General features: G+C 44.5%; 1 protein-coding gene across 1 annotated transcript in view; it reads left to right on the top strand.

The window, feature by feature from the left end:
- Positions 1 to 3,344: 3,344 nt before the first annotated feature.
- ATP13A2 (ATPase cation transporting 13A2) overlaps positions 3,345 to 26,772 on the top strand; it is a 101,336-nt gene continuing 77,908 nt past the window's right edge. The window contains exon 1 of the mRNA XM_040422912.1: positions 3,345 to 3,565. Coding sequence (XP_040278846.1) covers positions 3,556 to 3,565 — 10 coding nt within the window. The 5' untranslated portion in view covers positions 3,345 to 3,555. The remainder of the gene's footprint in view (positions 3,566 to 26,772) is intronic.

Below are 26,772 nucleotides of genomic sequence, written 5' to 3'. Positions count from 1 at the left end.
GTACACTAGGTATCAAAGTTACCTACAGTAGAAGTCTAATATTTTTTTATTTATTTTTTTTTAAGCAATTAGCTATACAGCTTTCATAGCTGTGTGGGTAAATGCCTTGCCTCTGATGTGAAAGGTCGTGAGTTCGAATCCCAAGAGAAACTTTTCTGAAAGACAGCCTAAATGAGATTTAAATACACCAGGGTCTCGTAGCTGCGTGCCGCTCGCTCTGCCCGAAGTGACTGAACAAACTCCGGCCGGCAAGTACAGAAACAGAACGAGTCAAGGAGATGATGTCAGATGGATCACAAGTAGGGGGCGGGGCGCAGGCGGTGGCCGGGTGCTACTGCTTGGGATTCGGACTCCAGAGTGCCAGCGCCCCCAGGCAGAGTGCGCTCTACGCGGTGGCCTACTCTGCTTATGGGGGGGGGACAATGGGGCTCAGTTCAGGGCGTCTGGACATTAGAGATAGGTCGGAGGTCCTCCAATTACAGGGAACTCAGTGCTCTTTGGCAAGCACTAAGGTCCCTTCAGGGTCAGCTAGTCGGGAAACATCTCAGGATTTACTCCGACGATACAACAGCAGTCTCCTTCATAAGGCATCAGGGTGGGACGTGTCACCCTCATCTTCAGAATCTCTCCAAGGAGATATTTTCCTGGGCAGAAAAGACAATCCTTTCCATCACAGCTGTACACCTGAGAGGAGTGGACAATGTCCAGGCAGATTTCTTGAGCAGAAGGAGAGTAGACCCAGGGGAGTGGGAGCTTCACAAGGCTGCGTTTGAGATGATAGCCCAGAACTGGGGTCATCCTTAGGGAACCAGGGAAAAAAGAAAGGTCCCATTGTTCTTTTCCCTGAACAGGGGAGATTTCCCCACAGGTCTGGATGCCCTAGTGCAGGACTGGCATTGGAACCTGGCTTATGCCTTTACCCCATCTCCCCTTATCCCAGCAGTTCTCAAGAAGAAAGAGGAAAGGAAAGCGATTCTGGTAGCTCCAGCTAGGTCCAAGAGGAACTGGTACCCTCAGCTAGAGTCCCTTGCGATAGCTCCCCCTATTCCGCTTCCGTCCAGACCAGATCTGCTCCAGCAGGGTCCCCTTTGGTTTCCCGAGGTAGGGAGACTCCATCTCACAGCATGGATCCTGAGTGGTGGATCCTAAAGCAGAGGGGTCTGTCAGGCCCAGTCATCTCGACTATCCAGTCAGGGAGAAGACCTTCTACAGTTTGTCTATGCTAGGACCTGGCGTAGGTTTAATTCCTGGCTGCTGGATAGACCCTTTGACATAGACAACCCTAGTATGCCCCTAATCTTGGACTTCTTGCAGGAAGGTCTGCAGAAGGGCCTTAGTTATAACACCATCAAGGTACAGGTGTCGGCTCTGTCAAGCTTCCTTGGGGTGTCTCTAGCTGAGACTAAGCTAGTGAAGAGGTTTGTCAAAGGTGTCCGTGTTATTAAACCTAGGTCTAGGCCCTCTGTGCCCAGTTGGGATCTCAACTTAGTGCTGTCAGGACTAACAAGAAGTCCCTTTGAGCCTGTTTGGCGGCAGAAGTTAAATTTCTTTCATGGAAAGCGGCTTTTTTTAGTTGCAGTTTCTACAGTCCGCAGAATAGGGGAAATCCAAGCCCTTTCTATTAGAGAACCTTATTTTTGCGTCTCAGATGAGAAGATTATTCTCAGACACCGTCCAGATTTTCTCCCTAAGGTGTCTTCTTATTTTCATAAAAGCCAAGATATTATTTTACCTTCTTTTTGTCAGAACCCCAAAAATGTGAGAGAACAGGTGTTTCACACTCTCGATGTTAGGAGAACAGTTCTCAGGTACCTTGAAGCTACGGCTGAGTGGAGGTTAGATGAGAACCTTTTTGTTCAGTATGGGGGTAAGAATAGAGGCAAGAAGGCCTCAAAGGACATGGCTAGTAGGTGGATCAAGTCAGCCATCATACAGGCTTACAGGGCAGAAGGGAAGGATTGTCCTCTTGCAATAAAAGCACACTCCACATGAGCAGTCTCTTCTTCCTGGGCCGAGAGAGCAGACGCATCTCCAGATCGAATCTGAAGGGCGGCTACATGGTCAAGCCTTCACACATTCACCCGTCATTACAGACTGGACGTGTTGGCCAACAAGGACTGTTCCTTTGGACGCAAGGTCCTTCAGGCCGTGGTCCCTCCCTAGAGCTACTTATCTGGTATGGCTCCATTTTGGTGCCGTCATTAAGGGGGATGCCGTGGAAAAAGGAATTATTCCTACCGTTAACTCGGTTTCCACTAATCCTTCATGACGGCACCACCGTAACTCCCACCCTATAATTTTAGTGTTGACATCTGTGTGCATTCCGTGTTTTGCGGAAAGGAACAGCTGGCCCTTCGTAGAACAGCCCTATCCTTGTCCATAATGCGGACAATAATAGGACGTGTTCTATTTTTTTGCGGAATGGAAATACGGATGTACGGAAACCGAATGCACACGGAGTAACTTCCATTTTTTTTTTTTTTTTTTGATGACCCATTGAAATGATTGGTTCTGCATACGGTGCGCAAAAAAATCGGAACGGACATAGAAAGAAAATACGTTTGTGTGCATGAGCCCTAAATCAGACAAATGCAAGAAGAGGACAGAACATGGCCACTGAGAAGAGCAGTTTGTGAAGCAATATTCTGTGCCGTACTGTGGTATCTGGTTCTGCTGAGGCGGTATTCTGTGGCATCTGGTTCTGCTGAGGCGGTATTCTGTGGCATCTGGTTCTGCTGAGGCGGTATTCTGTGGTATTGCTGACCCTGCCTTCTGTCACGTTTCCAGTCCGCCCCAGTCCAGTTTAGCTCCTGTGTCATGTCTTATCTGACATCAGACTGGACCTTGCTCTGCTCTCACTGGGAAATTCTCGCCAGTTATCATTGCACTGGTGAACGTGTAATAGTAAAACACGCGGCCAAAAAAGAGGAAGTTCTGCTGGGAATTTACTTATTCATAGTAATCACTTCCTCATGTGACCAGTCATCCGCTCTGGGAGGTCATGTCTTCTAAAGCAGCTGAGATAAGCGTATGTATCTGATCATATAGGTCTCTCTTACATAAATAGGACCCTACATTTTGTAATCTTCACCTAATTCCACTCCAGGACTATATCTAGCAGTAAAGAAAGGGCATAAATATTAATTACTTCCATATTTGTTGCCCATAGGACATTAGTGCTAAACTATGGAAAAGCCCTTTAAGCTCCCTGCTATAATCTATGGCTGTGAAGGTCGGTATAGAGCGGCCAATCAGATTCCAGCTTAGTTCTTTAAAGTATGTTTGTAAATGAAAGCTGTCTACTGATTGGCTGTTATAGACCACACCTCCGCTAGTAGCGCTGCCAGGAGTGCCAGGGGCTCGCGGCCAGGTGTGAAGGAACCCGGTGGAGAAGCCCTGCGGCCGTGACCGGAGCCGGTACACCGAGTGTCCTCCTCCGTCTGGTGGAGGGCGGGGCTTAGATCCAGCAATAGGAGGAAACTACATTTCCCAGCATGCGCCGCGCCCAGCCCTGGTGCCAGAGGCCAGTGGAGCGATGACAGCTGCGGTGGCAGGATGGAGACGGGTGAGAGTGGGCGATACCCACAATGCACGGGGTGGGGGGCTGTTGTGTTATGGTGGGCAGATACTGGTGTGGGGTATTACTGTATACTGGGGGTGGTGTGTGCACTGGTCTGGGGTATTACTGTATACTGGGAATGGTGTGTGCACTGGTCTGGGATATTACTGTATACTGAGAATGGTGTGTGCACTGGTCTGGGGTATTACTGTATACTGGGGGTGGTGTGTGCACTGGTCTGGGATATTACTGTATACTGGGGGTGGTGTGTGCACTGGTGTGGGGTATTACTGTATACTGGGGGTGGTGTGTGTGTACTGGTCTGGGGTATTACTGTATACTGGGGGTGGTGTGTGCACTGGTCTGGGGTATTACTGTATACTGGGGGTGGTGTGTGCACTGGTCTGGGGTATTACTGTATACTGGGGGTGGTGTGTGCACTGGTCTGGGGTATTACTGTATACTGGGGGTGGTGTGTGTGTACTGGTCTGGGGTATTACTGTATATTGGGGGTGGTGTGTGCACTGGTCTGGGGTATTACTGTATACTGGGGGTGGTGTGTGCACTGTTGTGGGGTATTACTGTATACTGGGGGTGGTGTGTGCACTGGTCTGGGGTATTACTGTATACTGGGAATGGTGTGTGCACTGGTGTGGGGTATTACAATGTACTGGGAATGGTGGGGAGCATTACTTTGTACTCTTGTCTGGTTTTTGGGGTGTAACATTCAGCGCCTGCCTGTCAGCCGTATTCTGTGGGTTAATGACCCCCCTATTCACTGCACTGATCGTATTCCGGTTTCTCTGTCCTCGCAGGGATCTGCAGCCATTAGACCCCCCCCCCCCCCCCAACGTCATCCCCCAGCTCTTCTAGACTCCTGAATGGCAAATCTGTCTAGTGATAGAGGTGACGGAGCCTTTCAGCGCTGTAGAAAAGCTGGGTGTCATGGCGGCCATATTGATTGAGAATCTCGTCTGTCCTTAATTTGTGGACTTACCATTAGGGATGAGCGAATTTCATATTTTGAAGTTCGGGTTGTGGCATAATCTGAATTGCGTTATGGATTCTGTTACCACGGACCATAACACAATTCTATGACGGAATGCATAACGGAATTCCTTTAAAGGCATTTCGTTATTCATTCCGTCATAATAGAAGTCTTCAGTTCAGTCACTGAACAGCGTTTTGGACGGAGGAAATACCGCAGCATGCTGCGGTTTTATCTCCGTCCACAATTCCGGATTAGTCGCCGGAATGCATTAATTTACATTGAAATGTATTAGTGCCGGATCCGGCATTAAAAATACCGCAATGCCGGACCGGTAAAGATGTGAAAAAAATATGACGGATCCGTTCTTGCAATGTATTTGTGAGACTGATCCGCATCTGGATCCGTCTACAAATGCTGTCCGTTTGCATGCAGATTGCCGGACGGAACTGCTTGCCGGATCACTCTGCCGAAAGTGTGAAAGTAGCCTATGGGCTGCATGATGGATCCGTTCGGTTTACGTTATGCAGGAGAGGACTCCCCTGCATAACGGAAACGGACGGATCCGTTTTGCAGCCCATAGACTTCTATTATGACAAAATGAATAACGGAATGCCTCTAAAGGCATTCCGTTATGCATACCGTCATGGGATTGCGTTGTGGTCCATGGTAACGGAATTCATAATGCAATTCAGATTATGCCACGACCCGAACTAGAATTTGAAAAAAATATGAAATTCGCTCATCCCTACTTAACATGTTGAGGCATGTAATGGGCTGTAAATATGGCGACCGCACCAGTGGCAGTTATTGGGGGCCGAGTCGTGGTCAGTACCCCATAGGATTGGCGGTTGCATGGCGACTTTCAGTCATTCGTGAATCCTGTTATTTGTTCCATATGAGGAGCAAAGTCCCAAGTGACTTTAGCACTCGGTGGTGGGGGGAGGGGCAGATGATGCAGCCGTCTGCCCCCGTGTAACCCATGATCTATGTCGTATCCCGACGGTTTACGCCTGTGACACGTCTCCCGCCTCGTCATGAGTTGCGCATTCTGCTTACAGGATAAGGAGCCCTTTGTCTTGTGTCGGATCTTGAGGCCCGGTATAGATGATGTCCTGTAAGGTCCAGCCGGACTAATATGGGAACCTTGGCACCCGGGACCTTTTAGCTTGCTGTCAGGGAATTGCCATTCTAGCTGTTGTCTAATACACACCCTCCGGCGGAGTCGCCATCTCTATAAGTTGGACCCTGGTGATGGAGGGCGCTGGTGGGATGTGCTACCATCAATGGTGTCAGTGACCCCATAGCAGGGGGGGGGGTAGCGGTCTATTCTGCACCATTGTGCGTCCCCTTTAAATTGATGTGTCCATAATCTCCCAGGGGAACCAGACCGGACCCTTTTCTTCTACCTCCCGGCTTCGTCACTACAGCTCAGCGATTACAACATTTCAGAAGGGGAAACTTGTAATTTGAGGAAAGTTTCTTGTTGTGACACGACCTGAGTCAGCAGCTCCGATCCGCGCAGCTCTAGGTCACATACGTGTAATGTGTGCGTCCGGTCACATCAGCGGATAAGCGGTCCGTAGCGGCATTGCCAGTTAAAGCTTTAGGGTCTGCAAAATCTGCCTTTGGTCGTCAATGGAAAATCTGCGCTGTGTGCACATAGCCTTACAGGAGATTGAAACGGCGACGACCTGCTTGGTCGCTATGGGCAAATGCTGCGCATGTAGGCTAGGGGGCTATACAGTGTCGTGTCCTACCCATGTTGCGCGACATTTATTTTAGTGACAGTCTGTGGTGTCGCAAAAACTCCATCCAAGTTGGACTTTTGTGCAACTGTCGCGTTGTGACGCCAGGTATGTTTAACCTGCGGCCCTCCAGCTGTTGCAAAACTACAAATCCCAGCATGTCCTAATAGCTGTAGGCTGTCCAGGCATGCTGGGAGTTGTAGTTTTGCAAAAACTGGAGGGCCGCAAGTTGAGCATTCCTGCCATAGACTATCATCACAATGTCGTGCGACACATGTCGCAATGTAGTTGTACCCCTTTTCGCGTGAAAAATGTCGCCGTGTAGCCCTAGCTTTACTTTTGCGCCAGATCAGACAAGCCTCGTCCCGTGTGTTCAGTCCTGATGGCCTGGAGACATGCATCCCCAGCCGCGTTCTGTGTACTTAGATCCACGTTATATTTGATGCGTGCAGTGCAGGTGACACCCGGCTCCATGAAGGGAGAGGAGGTAAGTAGCCCGGACCTCATGCAGATCGCCGTACTGAGCGGCAGCTGACATGCCGTTGTAGATCTCACCTGCAGGGGGCAGTCTTTCACCTTCACTATACCCTAGAAAAGGGATCCGCAACCTTCGGCACTCCAGCTGTTGTGAAACTACAACTCCCAGCATGCACACTTACTCTGCTATTCTTGTAACTCCCATAGAAGTGAAAGGAGGATTCTGGGAGTTGTAGTTTCAGAACAGCTGGAGTGCCGGAGGTTGCTGATCCCTGTCCTAGAACAGGGAAGTCAAACTTGTGGGGCTCTCCAGTGAAACTGCAACTTCCAGCATGCCCTGATAGCTGTCAGCTGCATGATGGGAGTTGTAGTTTTGCAACAGCTGGAGGGCCACGATGCTCAATCTGTATTCTTTTATGATGCCTGTCAGCACTTTCTTTTGGGGGGTGGCTCGTCTTTTGAGGGGTGCTGGCTTCAGTGGGCTCAGTCGGGTGGTTGCTGATGCGTGTGGGAGCTCCATGGGTTGGTGATTGCTGCTGTTAATGGATCCCCAATTTGGCGTGTCTTTTTGGGGAGTCCTGTTGTCAGGGTTATCCTCTTCTCTCACATGGGTTGCACGGTGCATTTTCTATTGAAGCTCAGCAGCCGTCGGATATTTCTGGTCTACAGATTATATCTGGGAGGTCACGTGGCCCTTGTGAGACGTGGAGTGGAGGACGGGGTCGCGTTGTGCGCATCGTGCTCGGTTTGGAAAGTCGCAGCTTCGTCCTCTTTTTAGATCCTTTTTTTTTGCTTATTATTTGGCGCCATTGCAGGGAGTGTCCACATGGCGCAGACTGTGCAGTAGCACACTCCCATCGCACCTCATTATCTTAGAGCTTCCTCTAGTCATCCTGAGCTTCCTGGTTCATAACTGATTTTCAGGTCATTTTCCATAAGGGAAAATAAATTAAGGCAGTGAGAGGATGTTGGGATCTGGAGTTGGCAATACCCATTTTTGGTGCGTTTCTTACTCTTTTTAGCATTAGCGGGGGGGCTGTATACGACGCTGTACAGCTGCGGTAATTAGGACTTTTTTCTGTTCCTTTTATTTTCTCATTGATATCTTTTTTTTTTTTTTTTTTACAGCGATTTTTGAGAATTGAGGACAGTTTCCTCATCACCCATGTATGATCCTATCAGTGAGTCCGTCCGGGGAGGTGACATTTGGTAACTGTGCTGTCATAGCTGTAACGTGTCCATTTAAAGGGCCAGTAACACTAAAGCTGGCATGGAGTCACACGTGGCAGATTTGTTGCAGAAATTTCTGCTACTATGTCATTCCGCTAAATGGAGCTTTTTAAAAAAAAATTAAAAAATAAAATAGGCCCGATTTTCAGTCTTGGGCTTCGTTCACATCTCCGTCAAGGAGATCCAGCAGAAATGGCAGTTATCAGTCGGACAAAACAAAACATTGCATGCACCTGGTTTTGTCCAGCTGAAACCTAGCGTTTATGCCAGAAAGCGGCCTTATCAACGCCGGACCCCGTTACTTTCAATAGGGATCCGGCGGTGAAGTGGAGAATCCGGCAATATCAGATCCTGCGAGATGCAGCAGGCTGCTCTGTGCAGGGACACCCTGCCAAATCTCCTTAAGGGCTCATGCCCACGAACGCGTTTGCCCCGTGCATTTGCTGTGGGCCCAAAATTGCGGTCCGCAATGCGCAGGCACCGTCAAATTTAAGCTGTGTGTGGATGAGACTTCTTCTTCACATCTCATCCACTTTGCGAAAATCTGCGGAGTGTCTTCCATGTGTGAACATACCCTAAGGCCCCTTTCAGATGAGCGAGCGTCTCGCTGCGGACTCGCCTGAACTTCCAGCACTGCTGGGGTCGCATAGCATTATATTGCTATGATGCTATAACCCTTAGGCTAGGTCTTCATGACAAATTGTGTCGCGCGACAGCGCACAACTACACTGCAACATTTGTCGGGCAACATTTTGTCCCACCAATGTCGCGCGACAATTTTTATAATGATAGTCTATGGTGTCGCAAAGCGATCCATCTCAAATGGATTTTTTGCGACTGTCGCAGTCGCAGCATGTCGCATGTTGCAGTGCGACACCATAGACCAGGGGTACTCAACTGGCGGACCGCGGTCCAAATACGGACCGCGGCCGCCAGTTGTCCGGACCCCGGCCATCCTTCAGAGCGCTCCTCCAATCGATCCGTTTGAACCGGCTCAGTCACAGCACACAGCAATGCTGACAGAGACGCTCAGCTCACCTCACGCTGGCAGCAGGAGCCTGAGGGCGGGACTGGGAGGAGTCAGTAATATGATCTTAGAGTGGAAGCTGCTTCTGCCAGCCCCTCCCCTCCCCGCCCACCAACCAATCACCGACCAGAGCTGAGGGGGCGAGGCCAGCACAGCACACTGCAGCTCTGACTCGAGTCCTCGGAGTAGTGCAGGGTCAGGGAGTCTAAAGGAATCGAATGAGTCACAAGAATCTAAAGATCCGACTCAGTCAGTGACTCATTCGATTCATTGAGTTAAAAGAGCCGAGAGTCAGACTGTAGAACAGGTTACATTACACTGAGGCTGTCGGCTCTTGTTGCAGCAGTGATAAGATTAAGGGACAGGAGCAGAGAGATAAGAGAAGGGACAGATGACACAGTTCAGCACATAGTTTTCCCTGTGCATTCACATTTCACATCACTTGGTTGGTTGTACTACTGTCAGTGTCAGACTGTTGTCACTGTGGGGAACAATGCACAACAGACAACAATTCACATTGCACACCACAGTGACAGCTTCCTCCTGTCCGCCTGTCCAACGTCAGCCTCAGCTTCCCTTTACTATAAAAAAAATCACTCTTCCTGACTCACTCAATACTAATCAGAGACGAGTTCAACTTCAGAGAGCTGAAGAGCCGACTCACTGCAGTGTCACTGACTGAGTCAGCAGCTGCGCATGTGCACCGGCACCTAGAGTCTTCAGTTCACTTGCGAGTCAGCTCAGCAGTCTGACTCGCCAAGTGAACCGAAGATCCGATTCTGATCCGAATGAGCTGATTCAAATGAACCGATTCACCTAAAAGATCCGAACTTCCCATCACTATCTCCTGCACACTGTGCCGTGCAGGAGGAGGAGCTTACCGGCGCACTTCCTCCTGTCCCAGAGCGCAGTGAGACAGGCCGGCTCCCTCCACATATAGCGCTCCTCCTCCTGCACACTCTGGTACGTGCAAGAGGCGGAGCTTACCAGCAAACTTCCTCCTTCCCAGGGGCGCAGTGAGAGACGGCTCCCTCCACATGCAGGCACCAGCGCTTTCTCCCTCAGTGCGCTCACAGGTCCCTCCTCCCCTGCAGCAGCGGCAGCACATAAGGGAGCTTCAAGCTCCAAAGGACACTTACCTGCTGCTGGAGAGGGGAGGGACATCACCACTGCCACCAATGAAATAAATGTCACATTTGGAAAGTAAGGGGTGCGTGGAGAGGGCTACAGAGAGGCGGGAACACGTCACTGACTCCAGTGTCATGTTCCCATCTCCCCTGGGCCATCTTCTTTAGGTAACCTGATTAAATAAAGTGATTAAGCCCCATCAAACCATGATAGTTTTGTTCCGCATCCAATTCCCATTATTGGGGCATTGGATGCGGACCCCTTAGTTTCAATGGAGCGGGAAAAGATGCAGACAGCACACAGTGTGCTGTCTGCATCTCTTGTGGCCCCATTGTAATTAAGGGGCCGCATCCAATCCCCCAATAATGGGAATTGGATGCGGAACAAAACTATCATATGTCTGTTCTGTGGCTTGGGTTGCCACCCGGCCAGTAGTTCACCAGCAAGGCTGGTATTTTAGTTCCCTTGCCGGTGCCAGAATTTTCCTGTAAGGACTGTTAAGGTACTTTCACACTTGCGGCAGGACGGATCCGACAGGCTGTTCACCCTGTCAGATCCGTCCTGCCGCTATTTCGCCGGACTGCCACTCCCCATTGACTATAGCTGGAGTGGAGCTACGGTGCAGCATGGCAGTGCACGGCGTGAGGCCGCCAGACGAAAAAGTCGGACATGTAGTACTTTTAGTCTGGCGGCCTCTCACCGTGCTGCGCCGTAGCTCTGCCCCCATCCCCATTATAGTCGATGGGCACAGAGCAGCGGCACGGCGAAGTAGTGGCAATATGGATCTGACAGGGTGAGCAGCCTGTCGGATCCGTCCTTCTGCAAGTGTGAAAGTACCCTTACTAATGAGCGCTTCCATCATGGAACGCCCATTAGTACAGCCGTTACCTCCACCGCAACTTGTGCTAGTAAAAAAATTAATAAAATTACGGTACCTCCACCTCCATTTGCTCACGCTGTGGAGAACACTCCCTGCTGACTAGAAGCTCAAGACAGGACCTACAAGACGTCATCACGTTGGAGCACCGGTCCTGAGCTTGCAGTCAGCAGCGAATGTTCACCGCAGCCAGGTGAATGCAAATTTTATTTTATTTTTTTGCAAAAGCAGAGAAGGGGGGCACTAATGGGGGCATTACTCTTACTGGGGGCACTAATGGGGACATTATTCTTACTGGGAGCATTATTCTTACTGGGGCACTAATGTGGCCATTACTAATTCTGGGACTTACCCGGGGCGCTCCACTATAACGTCAGAGCGCCCCACGCGCATGTATCACATGATCGCATGGCATCTTTACTGTTGGCGTTCAGCTCGGACCTTCACCTGACTGCAGACCCAGGTATGTGGACCTTTAATAAAACTAGTTGAGTACCCCTGCCATAGACTATGTCGGGTGGTAATAATTCAATGAAGAATTATTAATTATGGTCGTAAAAATAATTAACCATAAAAATAAAAATTCATAAAAATTGTCATAAATTCTTAAAATCATGACCTGGTGAATTGTAGACAACCTAATTGATACAATTCACATCTGAGTCCGACTATTTCCTCAGATAAATAAGCTCTTTTTGACGTGAGATGACGTAAATGATAAAATGTAATTCTGCATTATACAATGATCCACAGGTATTATAAAAATATGCAGATTTATTGGTTACAAGATTATAAACATATATAAGTAAATAAACACAATGATACATGCAAATGAATATATATAGCGTTAATATAAAGCATTACAAGCTTAACAATACATGTGAGTGGAAATAACTTGTCACATTATAACCAAGCTATTATTAGGTTAGGATATCAGAATAGGAACATAAGTTATATACATTACTTCTGTTCAGAGAAAACCTCATGATATCAGGATGGGCATGTCTAATCCTAGACATCAATATAGAATGCTAAATACATTCTGCCCCCCCCTAACCGACTACACATCACATGACTTCAAGATGGGCAAATCCATTCAAGGATATAACTTTGGTAAGAATATTAAGACATATAACAGGGATCTAGGATCTTAAAATGGGAAGGACTTGACGTCTTTCCGGTGGGAATCCATCACTTAGCTTGGCGAAGAATGTTATATCAATATCAATATACATATATAAAAGCAATCATTTAATGCTTTGCTAGATTATGAGTCTAGATTCTTCTGCAGGTAGAATGAAGCCTCACAATATCCTAAGACTACATCTCAATATGGAGATGATCAATTTATTTAATTATTTATTTATTCGCCAATCTAGATGGTATAATTTCACCCACACTATCAAATTAGCCTTAATAAAATGAAATATCATTTTCTGTGTCTCTTACCAAGTCCTAGCAGGAATCTCACTTCTGCTCCTAGGAAAGCTGGGTGGTCCATCATAGCGCATCTCATTATGGCTTCCATCTTGATAGACCTCAACTTCTCCTCCACTCGCTTCCTCTTTTCTCTTGATCGCCCTTTCCTTCTACTCCGCACACGAATAATTATTCCCCCCCTTATCTAAGAATCATCCTCTTTAGATTATGGATTCCCGATCAGGTAGGGTGGGTGTATTCGCATGCTAATAACCTCATGACGTTATCTCACCTCCTAATATGGAATGGAATAAATAATGAAATAATATAATGTTGCCCATCTTCCTCCAGATGGCACTGCGGTACTGTAGGTGAACATCCCAACTTTTAAGCATTAAAATTAAATATCTAATAATATGTTCACAGGACCTCTTTGACCTTTCCATATAAATCACTGAGGAAGGTCTTTTCCTTACACTTTTAATTACCTATATCCCGGATTTGTTGGAGTTGACTGTCTTCTCTTATCTTTCTGAAATATGGGTTGACTTGATGAAAATTTTATGTAGCGGCTTTGATGCTAGGCATCGGAACTTGTAGATTTCATTTATGTACTCCCATGAATAACTATTGTTTTGAAATCCAATTAACTTAAACTTACTGAGTTGTTTCTGTAGTTGTTTCTTCTAAATGATAAATACATGGTATAACATATATATAAATCGATACATTGTTACACATAGATAACACATTATATGAATTATAGATTAACATATGTTGTAAACTAAATATACCATACAGAGATATATATATAATATAATTATGTATATATAAATTGAACCTCATACACCAGGTGTGTGATACGGACATGAGTCCTTATCAAGTAACCTTGTTCCCTCTAGACAGACATGTCTCAGGGAGTTGACTTACTTCTTACAGATGGTCTCATATCTTTAGCACTAACTTTTTAAATACAATGTTCATTTATGTTCCCAATTATTATTTTTTTAAATATAAACTGAACTTGCCATGAACTCATCTTGGCTTTTTCAGCCACATAATATAATTTTGGTTCAGGCTGGTCTTATTCTTAAAGGCAATGAGATGAGCATTCATTTTGATTATAATGTCATTAGATAATATTGTATACGTATGAAAATGCCCAACAACTATCATTATAAAAATTGTCGCGCAACATTGGTGGGACAAAATGTCGCGCGACAAATGTTGCAGTGTAGACCTAGCCTTACAGTTCTGGAATGTATTGGACAACACTGACATTATTATGTCAGTGTTATCGAGTACATTTCAGACCTTTTAAGGGTAACATAGCATCATAAATCAATATAATGCTATGTGACCCCAGTAGTGCTGGGAGCTGAGGCCGGGTGCCTCGCTGCGAGACGCTCGCTCGTCTGAAAGGGGCCCAATAGTGCAGCAGCTGGAGGTTCCCTGCACTGGAGATAGGTGACCGAAGTAGTGATTGTGGGGGGTCAGGGAGGTTCCTCCACTTCCATCCTATTGAACATGACAGCTGGCTGGTAACAGAAAGCAATAGACTGCATTCACCTGCGCAGTAATTAACGAGAAGGCGCGCAGGGTCCCAGTAAGTAGCATGGCAGCATACTGGTGGGTAGAGGGCACAGATGCCTCGTTCGTAGCACGGATCCGGCTCTTCAGAGATAAGCACTCGGCTCCTCCAGGATTTGATTTGCTTAATTGCTCCAGGGACATCAAATAAGTGTCCTCTTCATGCCGGATGTTCCCAGCCTCCTAGCAACGCGGCTCATGTGTCGCGCCGGATAATCACTGCTGGAGCGGCTTGTCTGGTAATAGAAACGATGGAGCGTTCGCCAGCTTACCTGGCGAACATTGTATTTAGTATTTTCTCCTAATTAGTGACCCCCCAGGGAGTATACAGTAAGGCTACATTCATATTTATTTATTTATTATTATTTTTTTTTTTTTACAGATTAAACAGTTTTAAAAATGTACAGCTAAAAACTGCAGTAAAACGTTTTTTTTAATTTTTTTTTAAATACGTTTTTTTCCCTGCATTTTAAAGGCACCTTAAAACGGCAAATATAAAGCTGAAGTAAATGTACGGGGGGAAATAATTGAACCCCAGGAGCCCAGCCTAAATGTTGGCTCTACTGGATACAAACACTGGAAGCTTTATTAAAAAAAATATATATAAAATCCTGGTACTGAACAAATTCTGGAGGTTGGGGCTGATTCATAGGACCGTTCCCCCCCCCCCCCTCTACTCCTGAGGTTCGCTGGAGATTTGGGCGGGTTATAAGGATGAATTCGCACGCGGCAGATTTTTTTTGCGGAAATTCCAGTGTGTCCCTTTCATCTGAATCCATGTGCTTGCTGTCGTAACTATTCCTTTCACATTAAGGCCCCTTTCACACGGGCGAGTATTCCGCGCGGCTGCGATGCGTGAGGTGAACGCATTGCACCCGCACTGAATACCGACCCATTCATTTCTATGGGGCTGTTCAGATGAGCGGTGATTTTCACGCATCACTTATGCGTTACGTGAAAATCGCAGCATGCTCTATATTCTGCGTTTTTCACGCAACGCAGGCCCCATAGAAGTGAATGGGGTTGCGTGAAAATCGCAAGCAAGTGCGGATGCGGTGCGATTTTCACGCATGGTTGCTAGGTGACAGTCTATAAACTGTATTATTTTCCCTTATAACATGGTTATAAGGGAAAATAATAGCATTCTGAATACAGAATGCTTAGTAGGTGATCAATTGAGGGTTAAAAAAAAATAAAAAAATTAACTCACCTCCTCCTCTTGTTCGCGTAGCTCCCGTCTCTTCTTTACTTCTCAAAAGATGAACTATCGGCTAAAGGACCTTTGGTGACGTCAGATCACATGCTCCAATCACATGGTCCATCACCGCGGTGATGTACCATGTGATTGGAGCATGTGATCTGACGTCACCACAGGTCCTAGCCGATAGTTCATCTTTTGAGAAGTAAAGAAGAGACGGGAGCTACGCGAACAAGAGGAGGAGGTGAGTTAATTTTTTTATTTTTTTTTAACCCTCAATTGATCACCTACTAAGCATTCTGTATTCAGAATGCTATTATTTTCCCTTATAACCATGTTATAAGGGAAAATAATAACATCTACACAACACCTAACCCTAGCCCGAACTTCTGTGAAGAAGTTCGGGTTTGGGTACCAAACATGCGCGATTTTTCTCATGCGAGTGCAAAACGCATTACAATGTTTTGCACTCGCGCGGAAAAATCGCGGGTGTTCCCGCAACGCACCCGCACTTTTCCCGCAACGCCCGTGTGAAAGAGGCCTAATGGTTCTGATTTTTGAGGGATGTGCAGGATCCTTCTCCCTGCTCCTCAAGCACAGCGCCGTCCATTGTATATTGGCTGTGCTTGGTATTGCAGCTCAGCCCCATTCACTTCAATGGGGATGAGTGGCGCCCAGGTCATATGACCAATGAACGCGACGTCACGCGGTCAAGGCAAAGCAACGAGAGGGCAGCAGCGCTGTTGTGAGCGCCGGTACCTTCTCAAACATCTTATCTGCAGGGATCCCGGGTGTCGGACCCCCACCGATCGGATACCGATGACCTATCCAAAGCATCGGTCATCAGGAGAAAAAATAAATAAATCTCGGAAAAACCTTTTAAGGAGCTTCTGCTCGGTGAATGAATCATTAACCCAGATCTACTTTGTGGATGAGGAACCTTCCTTTTATAGATATATAAAGAAAAGCTAACAAAAAGATAATTACAGGTCAGGACTTATAATCGGCCTGCTTAAAGGGACAGCACTTCATCCTTTCAACCTGTTAAAGGGGTGATCAGGAAGTAGAATATTGATGACTTATTCTCAGATAGGTCCTCAGTATCTGATTGGTGGAGGCCCGACACCAATCAGCTGTTTGAAGAGGCCGCATCGCTCTGGGGAACTCTGCAGCCCTCTAGTGATTGTGCTTGGTATTGCAGCCCAGACCTATTCACTTGACCGGGACTGAGCGGCACCTAGACCATGTGACCAATGAACTTGGAAGAGGCGGCAGCACTCACCGGAGCCCCACGGCCTCTTCAAGCAGCTGGTCGGCGGGTGTGCCAGGAGTTGGACCCTCGACAATCAGAGGGTTGAAGTGATGAAGCGCTTCCCCTTTAAGTGGGCCGATCCTCCGTCCTAAATGTTTGTTATTCTTTATAATCTACAAGATGGCACTTCCTCTTCCACAGTGTAAATTTGGGTTAATGATTTGCAGAGCAGCAGCTCATTAACGTCTCTGGAGGTCAATAAAATAAAATTAATGTCCCTGATCTCATTTATAAGATTCTGTTAATCCGGCGCTCAGTAAATCTGGAAATGCTATAAATCCAGTGTGCGACAGGCAGTCCTATGCTGGATTAGCAGCAGATTGGCCAGTAGTGTGGCAGGCAGGTCATAATGGAGAATGTGCGTCAAAGTCAAGTTGAATGGAGCGGAAACGCACATACATGACAGTGGGGAACAGGGGGTCCCCTGTTCTTATAATCAGCCAGGGCCTCAGCAGTTGGACCCCCACTGATCAGATACTGATCCCCTATCCTGTCGATAGTTCATACGTGTCTGTAATGGGACAACCCCTTTAAAGGGATTTTTAGGTATCCAACAGTTATCACCTGTTCACAGGAAATGGGACGTCTGACCGCTGGGACCCCAACAATCCTGAGAATGGGGGACCCTGTGTGAATGCCCACTGCTCCGTTCCCTTCTAATAGATAGGTGTGTAGTGAATACAGTGGTGCACACCCTTTTTCTGGTGATTAGTGGGGGTCCCAATAGTCAGACTCCCCAGCGTTCATACATTTTATTTCCTATCCTGTGGATAGATGTTGCTTATAGGAAAGCTCCTATGCAGCTCTCTCCCTATCACAGCTTAGGGGGGGGTGTCCTCTCCTATGCAGCTCTCTCCCTATCACAGCTCAGGGGGTGTGTCCTCTCCTATGCAGCTCTCTCCCTATCACAGCTCAGGGGGTGTGTCCTCTCCTATGCAGCTCTCTCCCTATCACAGCTCAGGGGGTGTGTCCTCTCCTATGCAGCTCTCTCCCTATCACAGCTCAGGGGGTGTGTCCTCTCCTATGCAGCTCTCTCCCTATCACAGCTCAGGGGGGTGTGTCCTCTCCTATGCAGCTCTTTCCCGATCACAGCTCAGGGGGTGTGTCCTCTCCTATGCAGCTCTCTCCCTATCACAGCTCAGGGGGGTGTGTCCTCTCCTATGCAGCTCTTTCCCTATCACAGCTCAGGCGGTGTGTCCTCTCCTATGCAGCTCTTTCCCGATCACAGCTCAGGGGGTGTGTCCTCTCCTATGCAGCTCTTTCCCTATCACAGCTCAGGCGGTGTGTCCTCTCCTATGCAGCTCTTTCCCTATCACAGCTCAGGCGGTGTGTCCTCTCCTATGCAGCTCTTTCCCTATCACAGCTCAGGGGGTGTGTCCTCTCCTATGCAGCTCTTTCCCTATCACAGCTCAGAAGGCAATTGAAGGATGGAACGGAGCATGTGCATCCACGTCAGTGAAGTGTACAGAGAAATATGAAGGAGAACAAACAGCAGGTGGCGCTGTACACATACATTTTATCGAGTAGCTCAGTGGCTATGCAAAAGTTTTAATTACATGCAATTACAAAAGTATTCAGATCCAGGTGCTGGTTTGAAAAATGTAGAATATTTTTTGTGTGGGACAATCCCTTTTAAGAACAGATTGATTAGGTTCTGGAGATGTACTAAACTGCACTCTGACCCTCCACTGTGCTTGGATAAGTATGTGTTACATGTACAAAGGTACAGTCAGGTCCATAAATATTGGGACATCGACACAATTCTAACATTTTTGGCTCTATACACCACCACAATGGATTTTAAAAGAAACGAACAAGATGTGCTTTACCTGCAGACTGTCAGCTTTAATTTGAGGGCATTTACATCCAAATCAGGTGAACGGTGCAGGAATTACAACAGTTTGCATATGTGCCTCCCACTTGTTAAGGGACCAAAAGTAATGGGACAGAATAATAATCATAAATCAAACTTTCACTTTTTAATACTTGGTTGCAAATCCTTTGCAGTCAATTACAGCCTGAAGTCTGGAACGCATAGACATCACCAGACGCTGGGTTACATCCCTGGTGATGCTCTGCCAGGCCTCTACTGCAGCTGTCTTCAGTTCCTGCTTGTTCTTGGGGCATTTTCCCTTCAGTTTTGTCTTCAGCAAGTGAAATGCATGCTCAATCGGATTCAGGTCAGGTGATTGACTCGGCCATTGCATAACATTCCACTTCTTTCCCTTAAAAAACTCTTTGGTTGCTTTTGCAGTATGCTTTGGGTCATTGTCCATCTGCACTGTGAAGCACCGTCCAATGAGTTCTGAAGCATTTGGCTGAATATGAGCAGATAATATTGCCCGAAACACTTCAGAATTCATCCTTCTGCTTTTGTCAGCAGTCACATCATCAATAAATACAAGAGAACCAGTTCCATTGGCAGCCATACATGCCCACGCCATGACACTACCACCACCATGCTTCACTGATGAGGTGGTATGCTTAGGATCATGAGCAGTTCCTTTCCTTCTCCATACTCTTCTCTTCCCATCACTCTGATACAAGTTGATCTTGGTCTCATCTGTCCATAGGATGTTCTACCAGAACTGTGAAGGCTTTTTTAGATGTCGTTTGGCAAACTCTAATCTGGCCTTCCTGTTTTTGAGGCTCACCAATGGATTACATCTTGTGGTGAACCTTCTGTAGTCACTCTGGTGAAGTCTTCTCTTGATTGTTGACTTTGACACACATACACCTACCTCCTGGAGAGTGTTCTTGATCTGGCCAACTGTTGTGAAGGGCGTTTTCTTCACCAGGGAAAGAATTCTTCGGTCATCCACCACAGTTGTTTTCCGTGGTCTTCCGGGTCTTTTGGTGTTGCTGAGCTCACCGGTGCGTTCCTTCTCTTTAAGAATGTTCCAAACAGTTGTTTTGGCCACGGCTAATGTTTTTGCTATCTCTCTGATGGGTTTGTTGTGTTTTTTCAGCCTAATGATGGCTTGCTTCACTGATAGTGACAGCTCTTTGGATCTCATCTTGAGAGTTGACAGCAACAGATTCCAAATGCAAATAGCAGACTGGAAATGAACTCTGGACCTTTTATCTGCTCATTGTAATTGGGATAATGAGGGAATAACACACACCTGGCCATGGAACAGCGGAGAAGCCAATTGTCCCATTACTTTTGGCCCCTTAACAAGTGGGAGGCACATATGCAAACTGTTGTAATTCCTGCACCGTTCACCTAATTTGGATGTAAATGCCCTCAAATTAAAGCTGACAGTCTGCAGGTAAAGCACATCTTGTTCGTTTCTTTTAAAATCCATTGTGGTGGTGTATAGAGGCAAAAATGTTAGAATTGTGTCAATGTTCCAATATTTATGGACCTGACTGTATGTATCAGAATACTCTAAATGCCATAGGTTAGGTAGCTTCCAATAATCTGTATACGTGACGCGGTAGGCTAGTGACAGTCTGATGCGTTATTCCTCATGCCGTGTCGTCTCCTGATGCTGAGAAGCTGATGACATTTCTGCCTGCAGTAATTACATGTTACAGGATATCCGTCATTATAATCACCGCAGCATCTAGAAATCAAACACCAGAGCTGCTGGATATTTATTCGTTCTTTTCTACTAAAGTTACTAAAGCCTTTGGCCGATGGAACCGATTCCAAACGCCAAACCCGCAAAGAGGTATCTCATGGGGAAATTAAACCATTTCTCTAGCGCCACCTTTTGAAAGTGGCTCTGTCATGTACTTGCTTGTCCATGCTCCCACGGCAACTCCGGTTTCTCTGTGGCGGCGCCATTGGAGTTGCACTCTCACAACCAGCCCTGGACTATCTCCTGGTGCTGATTCCATCAGGTATTGGACTCCGTGCTTGTCTCTTGTTTTGGTTCTGACGTTAATCTCTGGTTTGAACTCTGGCTTATATTTGGTTCTGCTTTTGGATTTTGATTGGGTCCTTGTTGTGCTCATCTGGTTCTGACCTGGTCTGTCTGTCCACCCCTTCTCCCTCTTGTTTAGGTCCTGTGCACTCAGCTAGGTGAGGGACCATCTCCCAGTTGGGGGCCGCCGTTTAGGGCAAATTGGGACAGTTATGTAGGTGGAATTTAGTGCTGCACTGTCCCTACCTTACGTGACATGCTCCCTATGAATCAGTCTGACTTTTTAACAGGCCTTGGGAGATGACAAGGGAAAATAGCCCAGTCAAATATCCATCGGTAGACAGCTATTTTGGGTTGCTTGCCCTTAACAGTACAAAGTAGGAGTATGTATGACAAGGCACAGGACGTCATACTTCTGTCTGTTAGGAATGGAAGCCTGGGTGCTGGAATGGAGTAGTGGTGAATGCTGTTTTCTCTGTTAAATTCTTTCACTGCCATAACTAAAACTGGTTTCATGGTCAGACAGGCTACTTTAACCCCTTCAGGATGACGGATGTCTGCACTTTAAAGGTAGAACGCAGAGCAGGCCCATAGCACAAAGCATACTCCTGGGGGCTAATGTCTGCGTTTGGCAATAACTCTGATCGCAGATGTTTAACCCCTCAGATGCTTTGGGGTCCGTTTTGACCACGTATGAGGCATGTTTTCCCAGGAGGTCTGCGCTCCATAAGCCCATATGGCTCCCCTCATGGCGATCACAGTAGCAGTTCTTTCCCTGTGGTACCCTTGGTCCCTCGATTACCCAACGATAGTCCCTATAGAGCCCTGTGTGTGGGCAGAGAAGCGCTCACATATTGCACTCTCTCTTTGATGCAAGGCGGACTCAATAGAAAGATGATGGTCACGTCTCGATTCCATCTCCTGAGGTGGGGCTTGTGGATCCATCCGGTTTTGTAGAATGGCTTTACTACCTGCCTCAGAGATCATATGAAGCAATTTGTCTGCCGCTGGATCACAGCGAAGCTGCTCAGTGTCCACCCAGCCAAAGAACCCGCAGAGAGCGTTAGAAGATACTGAGCTGAAGACAGCGGAGACGGGTAACTGCCTATCTTATGATCCGTGGAAAGTCTGTAGAACCATTTCCGCGTATCTGGCTTAGAGGTGGGCGATTCTGGCAAAAAATAAAATAAATCTCGATTATTTCTACTTTATTGACAATTATCGATTATTATTTTTTTTTTTCTTGCTAAACTGAAACATTTCCAAGGGCTCGCACTGTGTATAGGAGAGGTATCCTGCATATATAGGGGGTCAGGGGTCTCCTTTTTATAGAGCGCATGCACTGTATGTAGAGGGGATGTCCTGTATATAAAGGGGGGTTGGGGTGTCCTGTGAATAGATGGGTAGGTGTACTGTAAATAGCGGGGCGGACTGTATATAGGGTAGTCTCCTGTGTTCGGAGGGTGGTATATAGAGGGGTGCACTGTATATAGGGGAGTGTCCTGTATATAAAGGGGATTGGGGAGTCCTGTGAATAGAGGGGGTGGACTGTATATAAAGAGGGGTTAGAGTGTCCTGTGTATAGGGGGGTTATGGGTGCACTGTACATATAAGGGGCGGTGTATAGCTATAACTCTCAGCATGCTCAGGCAGGGTTTAGTACAGATATAGAGGCCTGACATATCACAGAACTAAGGCTCTCCGTGCTCCAGTTACAGTCCTTACATCATACTATTTATATAGAACAGCGCACATGACATATACAGGGAGTATACAACATAATATCTACTGATATTATTCAGATAGGGAAATACTACCTGTTCATGCTCCATAGTAGTTGTATTCTTGTACATAGGAGCAGTATTATAGTAGTTATATTCTTGTACATAGGAGCGGTATTATAGTAGTTATATTCTTGTACATAGGAGGTAGTATTATAGTAGTTATATTCTTGTACATAGGAGCAGTATTATAGTAGTTATATTCTTGTACATAGGAGCAGTATTATAGTAGTTATATTCTTGTACATAGGAGGCAGTATTATAGTAGTTATATTCTTGTACATAGGAGGCAGTATTATAGTAGTTATATTCTTGTACATAGGAGGCAGTATTATAGTAGTTATATTCTTGTACATAGGAGGCAGTATTATAGTAGTTATATTCTTGTACATAGGAGCAGTATTATAGTAGTTATATTCTTGTACATAGGAGCAGTATTATAGTAGTTATATTCTTGTCAATTATCTTTTTATTGAAAAAGGTCAAGATCAAAGATACAAAGTTGACATTCTATAGTAGTTATATTCTTGTACATAGGAGCAGTATTATAGTAGTTATATTCTTGTACATAGGAGCAGTATTATAGTAGTTATATTCTTGTACATAGGAGGTAGTATTATAGTAGTTATATTCTTGTACATAGGAGGCAGTATTATAGTAGTTATATTCTTGTACATAGGAGGCAGTATTATAGTAGTTATATTCTTGTACATAGGAGGTAGTATTATAGTAGTTATATTCTTGTACATAGGAGGCAGTATTATAGTAGTTATATTCTTGTACATAGGAGGCAGTATTATAGTAGTTATATTCTTGTACATAGGAGCAGTATTATAGTAGTTATATTCTTGTACATAGGAGCAGAATTATAGTAGTTATATTCTTGTACATAGGAGGCAGTATTATAGTAGTTATATTCTTGTACATAGGAGCAGTATTATAGTAGTTATATTCTTGTACATAGGAACAGTATTATAGTAGTTATATTCTTGTACATAGGAACAGTATTATAGTAGTTATATTCTTGTACATAGGAGCAGTATTATAGTAGTTATATTCTTGTACATAGGAGCAGAATTATAGTAGTTATATTCTTATACATAGGAGCAGTATTATAGTAGTTATATTCTTGTACATAGGAGGCAGTATTATAGTAGTTATATTCTTGTACATAGGAACAGTATTATAGTAGTTATATTCTTGTACATAGGAGCAGTATTATAGTAGTTATATTCTTGTACATAGGAACAGTATTATAGTAGTTATATTCTTGTACATAGGAGCAGTATTATAGTAGTTATATTCTTGTACATAGGAGGCAGTATTATAGTAGTTATATTCTTGTACATAGGAGGCAGTATTATAGTAGTTATATTCTTGTACATAGGGGCAGTATTATAGTAGTTATATTCTTGTACATAGGAGCAGTATTATAGTAGTTATATTCTTGTACATAGGAGGCAGTATTATAGTAGTTATATTCTTGTACATAGGAGGCAGTATTATAGTAGTTATATTCTTGTACATAGGAGGCAGTATTATAGTAGTTATATTCTTGTACATAGGGGGCAGTATTATAGTAGTTATATTCTTGTACATAGGGGCAGTATTATAGTAGTTATATTCTTGTACATAGGAGGCAGTATTATAGTAGTTATATTCTTGTACATAGGAGGCAGTATTATAGTAGTTATATTCTTGTACATAGGAGCAGTATTATAGTAGTTATATTCTTGTACATAGGGGCAGTATTATAGTAGTTATATTCTTGTACATAGGAGCAGTATTATAGTAGTTATATTCTTGTACATAGGAGCAGTATTATAGTAGTTATATTCTTGTACATAGGAGGCAGTATTATAGTAGTTATATTCTTGTACATAGGAGGCAGTATTATAGTAGTTATATTCTTGTACATAGGGGGCAGTATTATAGTAGTTATATTCTTGTACATAGGAGGCAGTATTATAGTAGTTATATTCTTGTACATAGGGGCAGTATTATAGTAGTTATATTCTTGTACATAGGAGCAGTATTATAGTAGTTATATTCTTGTACATAGGAGGCAGTATTATAGTAGTTATATTCTTGTACATAGGAGCAGTATTATAGTAGTTATATTCTTGTACATAGGGGCAGTATTATAGTAGTTATATTCTTGTACATAGGAGGCAGTATTATAGTAGTTATATTCTTGTACATAGGAGGCAGTATTATAGTAGTTATATTCTTGTACATAGGGGGCAGTATTATAGTAGTTATATTCTTGTACATAGGGGCAGTATTATAGTAGTTATATTCTTGTACATAGGAGGCAGTATTATAGTAGTTATATTCTTGTACATAGGAGGCAGTATTATAGTAGTTATATTCTTGTACATAGGAGCAGTATTATAGTAGTTATATTCTTGTACATAGGGGCAGTATTATAGTAGTTATATTCTTGTACATAGGAGCAGTATTATAGTAGTTATATTCTTGTACATAGGAGCAGTATTATAGTAGTTATATTCTTGTACATAGGAGGCAGTATTATAGTAGTTATATTCTTGTACATAGGAGGCAGTATTATAGTAGTTATATTCTTGTACATAGGGGGCAGTATTATAGTAGTTATATTCTTGTACATAGGAGGCAGTATTATAGTAGTTATATTCTTGTACATAGGGGCAGTATTATAGTAGTTATATTCTTGTACATAGGAGCAGTATTATAGTAGCTATATTCTTGTACATAGGAGGCAGTATTATAGTAGTTATATTCTTGTACATAGGAGCAGTATTATAGTAGTTATATTCTTGTACATAGGGGCAGTATTATAGTAGTTATATTCTTGTACATAGGAGCAGTATTATAGTAGTTATATTCTTGTACATAGGAGCAGTATTATAGTAGTTATATTCTTGTACATAGGAGGCAGTATTATAGTAGTTATATTCTTGTACATAGGAGCAGTATTATAGTAGTTATATTCTTGTACATAGGGGCAGTATTATAGTAGTTATATTCTTGTACATAGGAGCAGTATTATAGTAGTTATATTCTTGTACATAGGAGCAGTATTATAGTAGTTATATTCTTGTACATAGGAGCAGTATTATAGTAGTTATATTCTTGTACATAGGAGGCAGTATTATAGTAGTTATATTCTTGTACATAGGAGCAGTATTATAGTAGTTATATTCTTGTACATAGGAGCAGTATTATAGTAGTTATATTCTTGTACATAGGGGCAGTATTATAGTAGTTATATTCTTGTACATAGGAGCAGTATTATAGTAGTTATATTCTTGTACATAGGAGCGGTATTATAGTAGTTATATTCTTGTACATAGGAGCAGTATTATAGTAGTTATATTCTTGTACATAGGAGCAGTATTATAGTAGTTATATTCTTTTACATAGGGGCAGTATTATAGTAGTTATATTCTTGTATATAGGAGCAGTATTATAATAGTTATATTCTTGTACATAGGAGGCAGTATTATAGCAGTTATATTCTTGTACATAGGAGGCAGTATTATAGCAGTTATATTCTTGTACATAGGAGTGCCGTCAACCTTTTGTTCAACAAAAAGTCTTGTTGGAGACAATATACTATATATGCAAATGTTTTGGCCCTGGGTTATACATTTTGTACACTCCCTTTTAATAAGAATCACATTTTAAAGGTTTGGCACTTTCTGGCTAACCCTTAGGTGCATATTTATATTTGGACAAATATCACAAAACTCATGTTTATAAGGCCTCATGCACACGAACGTTGTTTTGGTCCGCATCCGAGCCACAGTTTTTGCGGCTTGGATGCAGACCCATTCACTTCAATAGGGCTGAAAAAGATGCGGACAGCACTCCGTACTTAGTCTATGCACATCATCTGCATTCTTGAGTAACGTATAACTTTATTCCGGGTAGTGTTAATATAAATTAGCCTGATATTTAGAAGACTCTTGACAAGCGTATTCCAGGTTTTCTGAGAGACATCAAACATGTCCTTTATGCTCTCCGTGACTGTGAATGGGTAGAAAACCATTGGTGGTTCCCCACAGGTGTAACTCCACTATACACAGCTGGGGACAGAAGATCTCTTCTATTTTTACTACTGGCAATTTTGTCGGCTCTATTTAAAATCCTATAGGGGTATCCCCGTTTCAACAAGCGACATTTTGATTTCACTGGCCGCATTGATTTCCCATATTGGAGGAGTTCCTCCTAGCTTGTTTTAGTTCCCCTACTGGCGTCGCTTTTATATTGTGAAACAAGAGTCCACGTGAAGAGCGGTATTACATATAGTGATTGGACCATGTTATTAACTCTGTTGTGTAAGTAGTCAACATGCAGCTTCAGATCAAGAAATGTATGGTTTTCCCTATGGTGATAAGTGAGCGGTAAATTCACATCACTGCAGCCGAATGGACTCTGCTATGGCTGCCACTGGACCAGTCTAGATGAACAGTAAATCGTCTACGTAGCGGCAATACCAGAGTAAACTATCTGCAAACTGGTAAAATGTATAGGGACTCCCACAGTAACTCATGAAAGTATTACCTAGGTAAGGTGACCCCA

This window comes from Bufo bufo, chromosome 1, assembly GCF_905171765.1.
Source record: "Bufo bufo chromosome 1, aBufBuf1.1, whole genome shotgun sequence".
Lineage (NCBI taxonomy): Eukaryota > Metazoa > Chordata > Amphibia > Anura > Bufonidae > Bufo > Bufo bufo.
The sequence above is the reverse complement of the archived record's forward strand: the minus strand, read 5'-3'. Positions and strand labels throughout refer to the sequence as shown.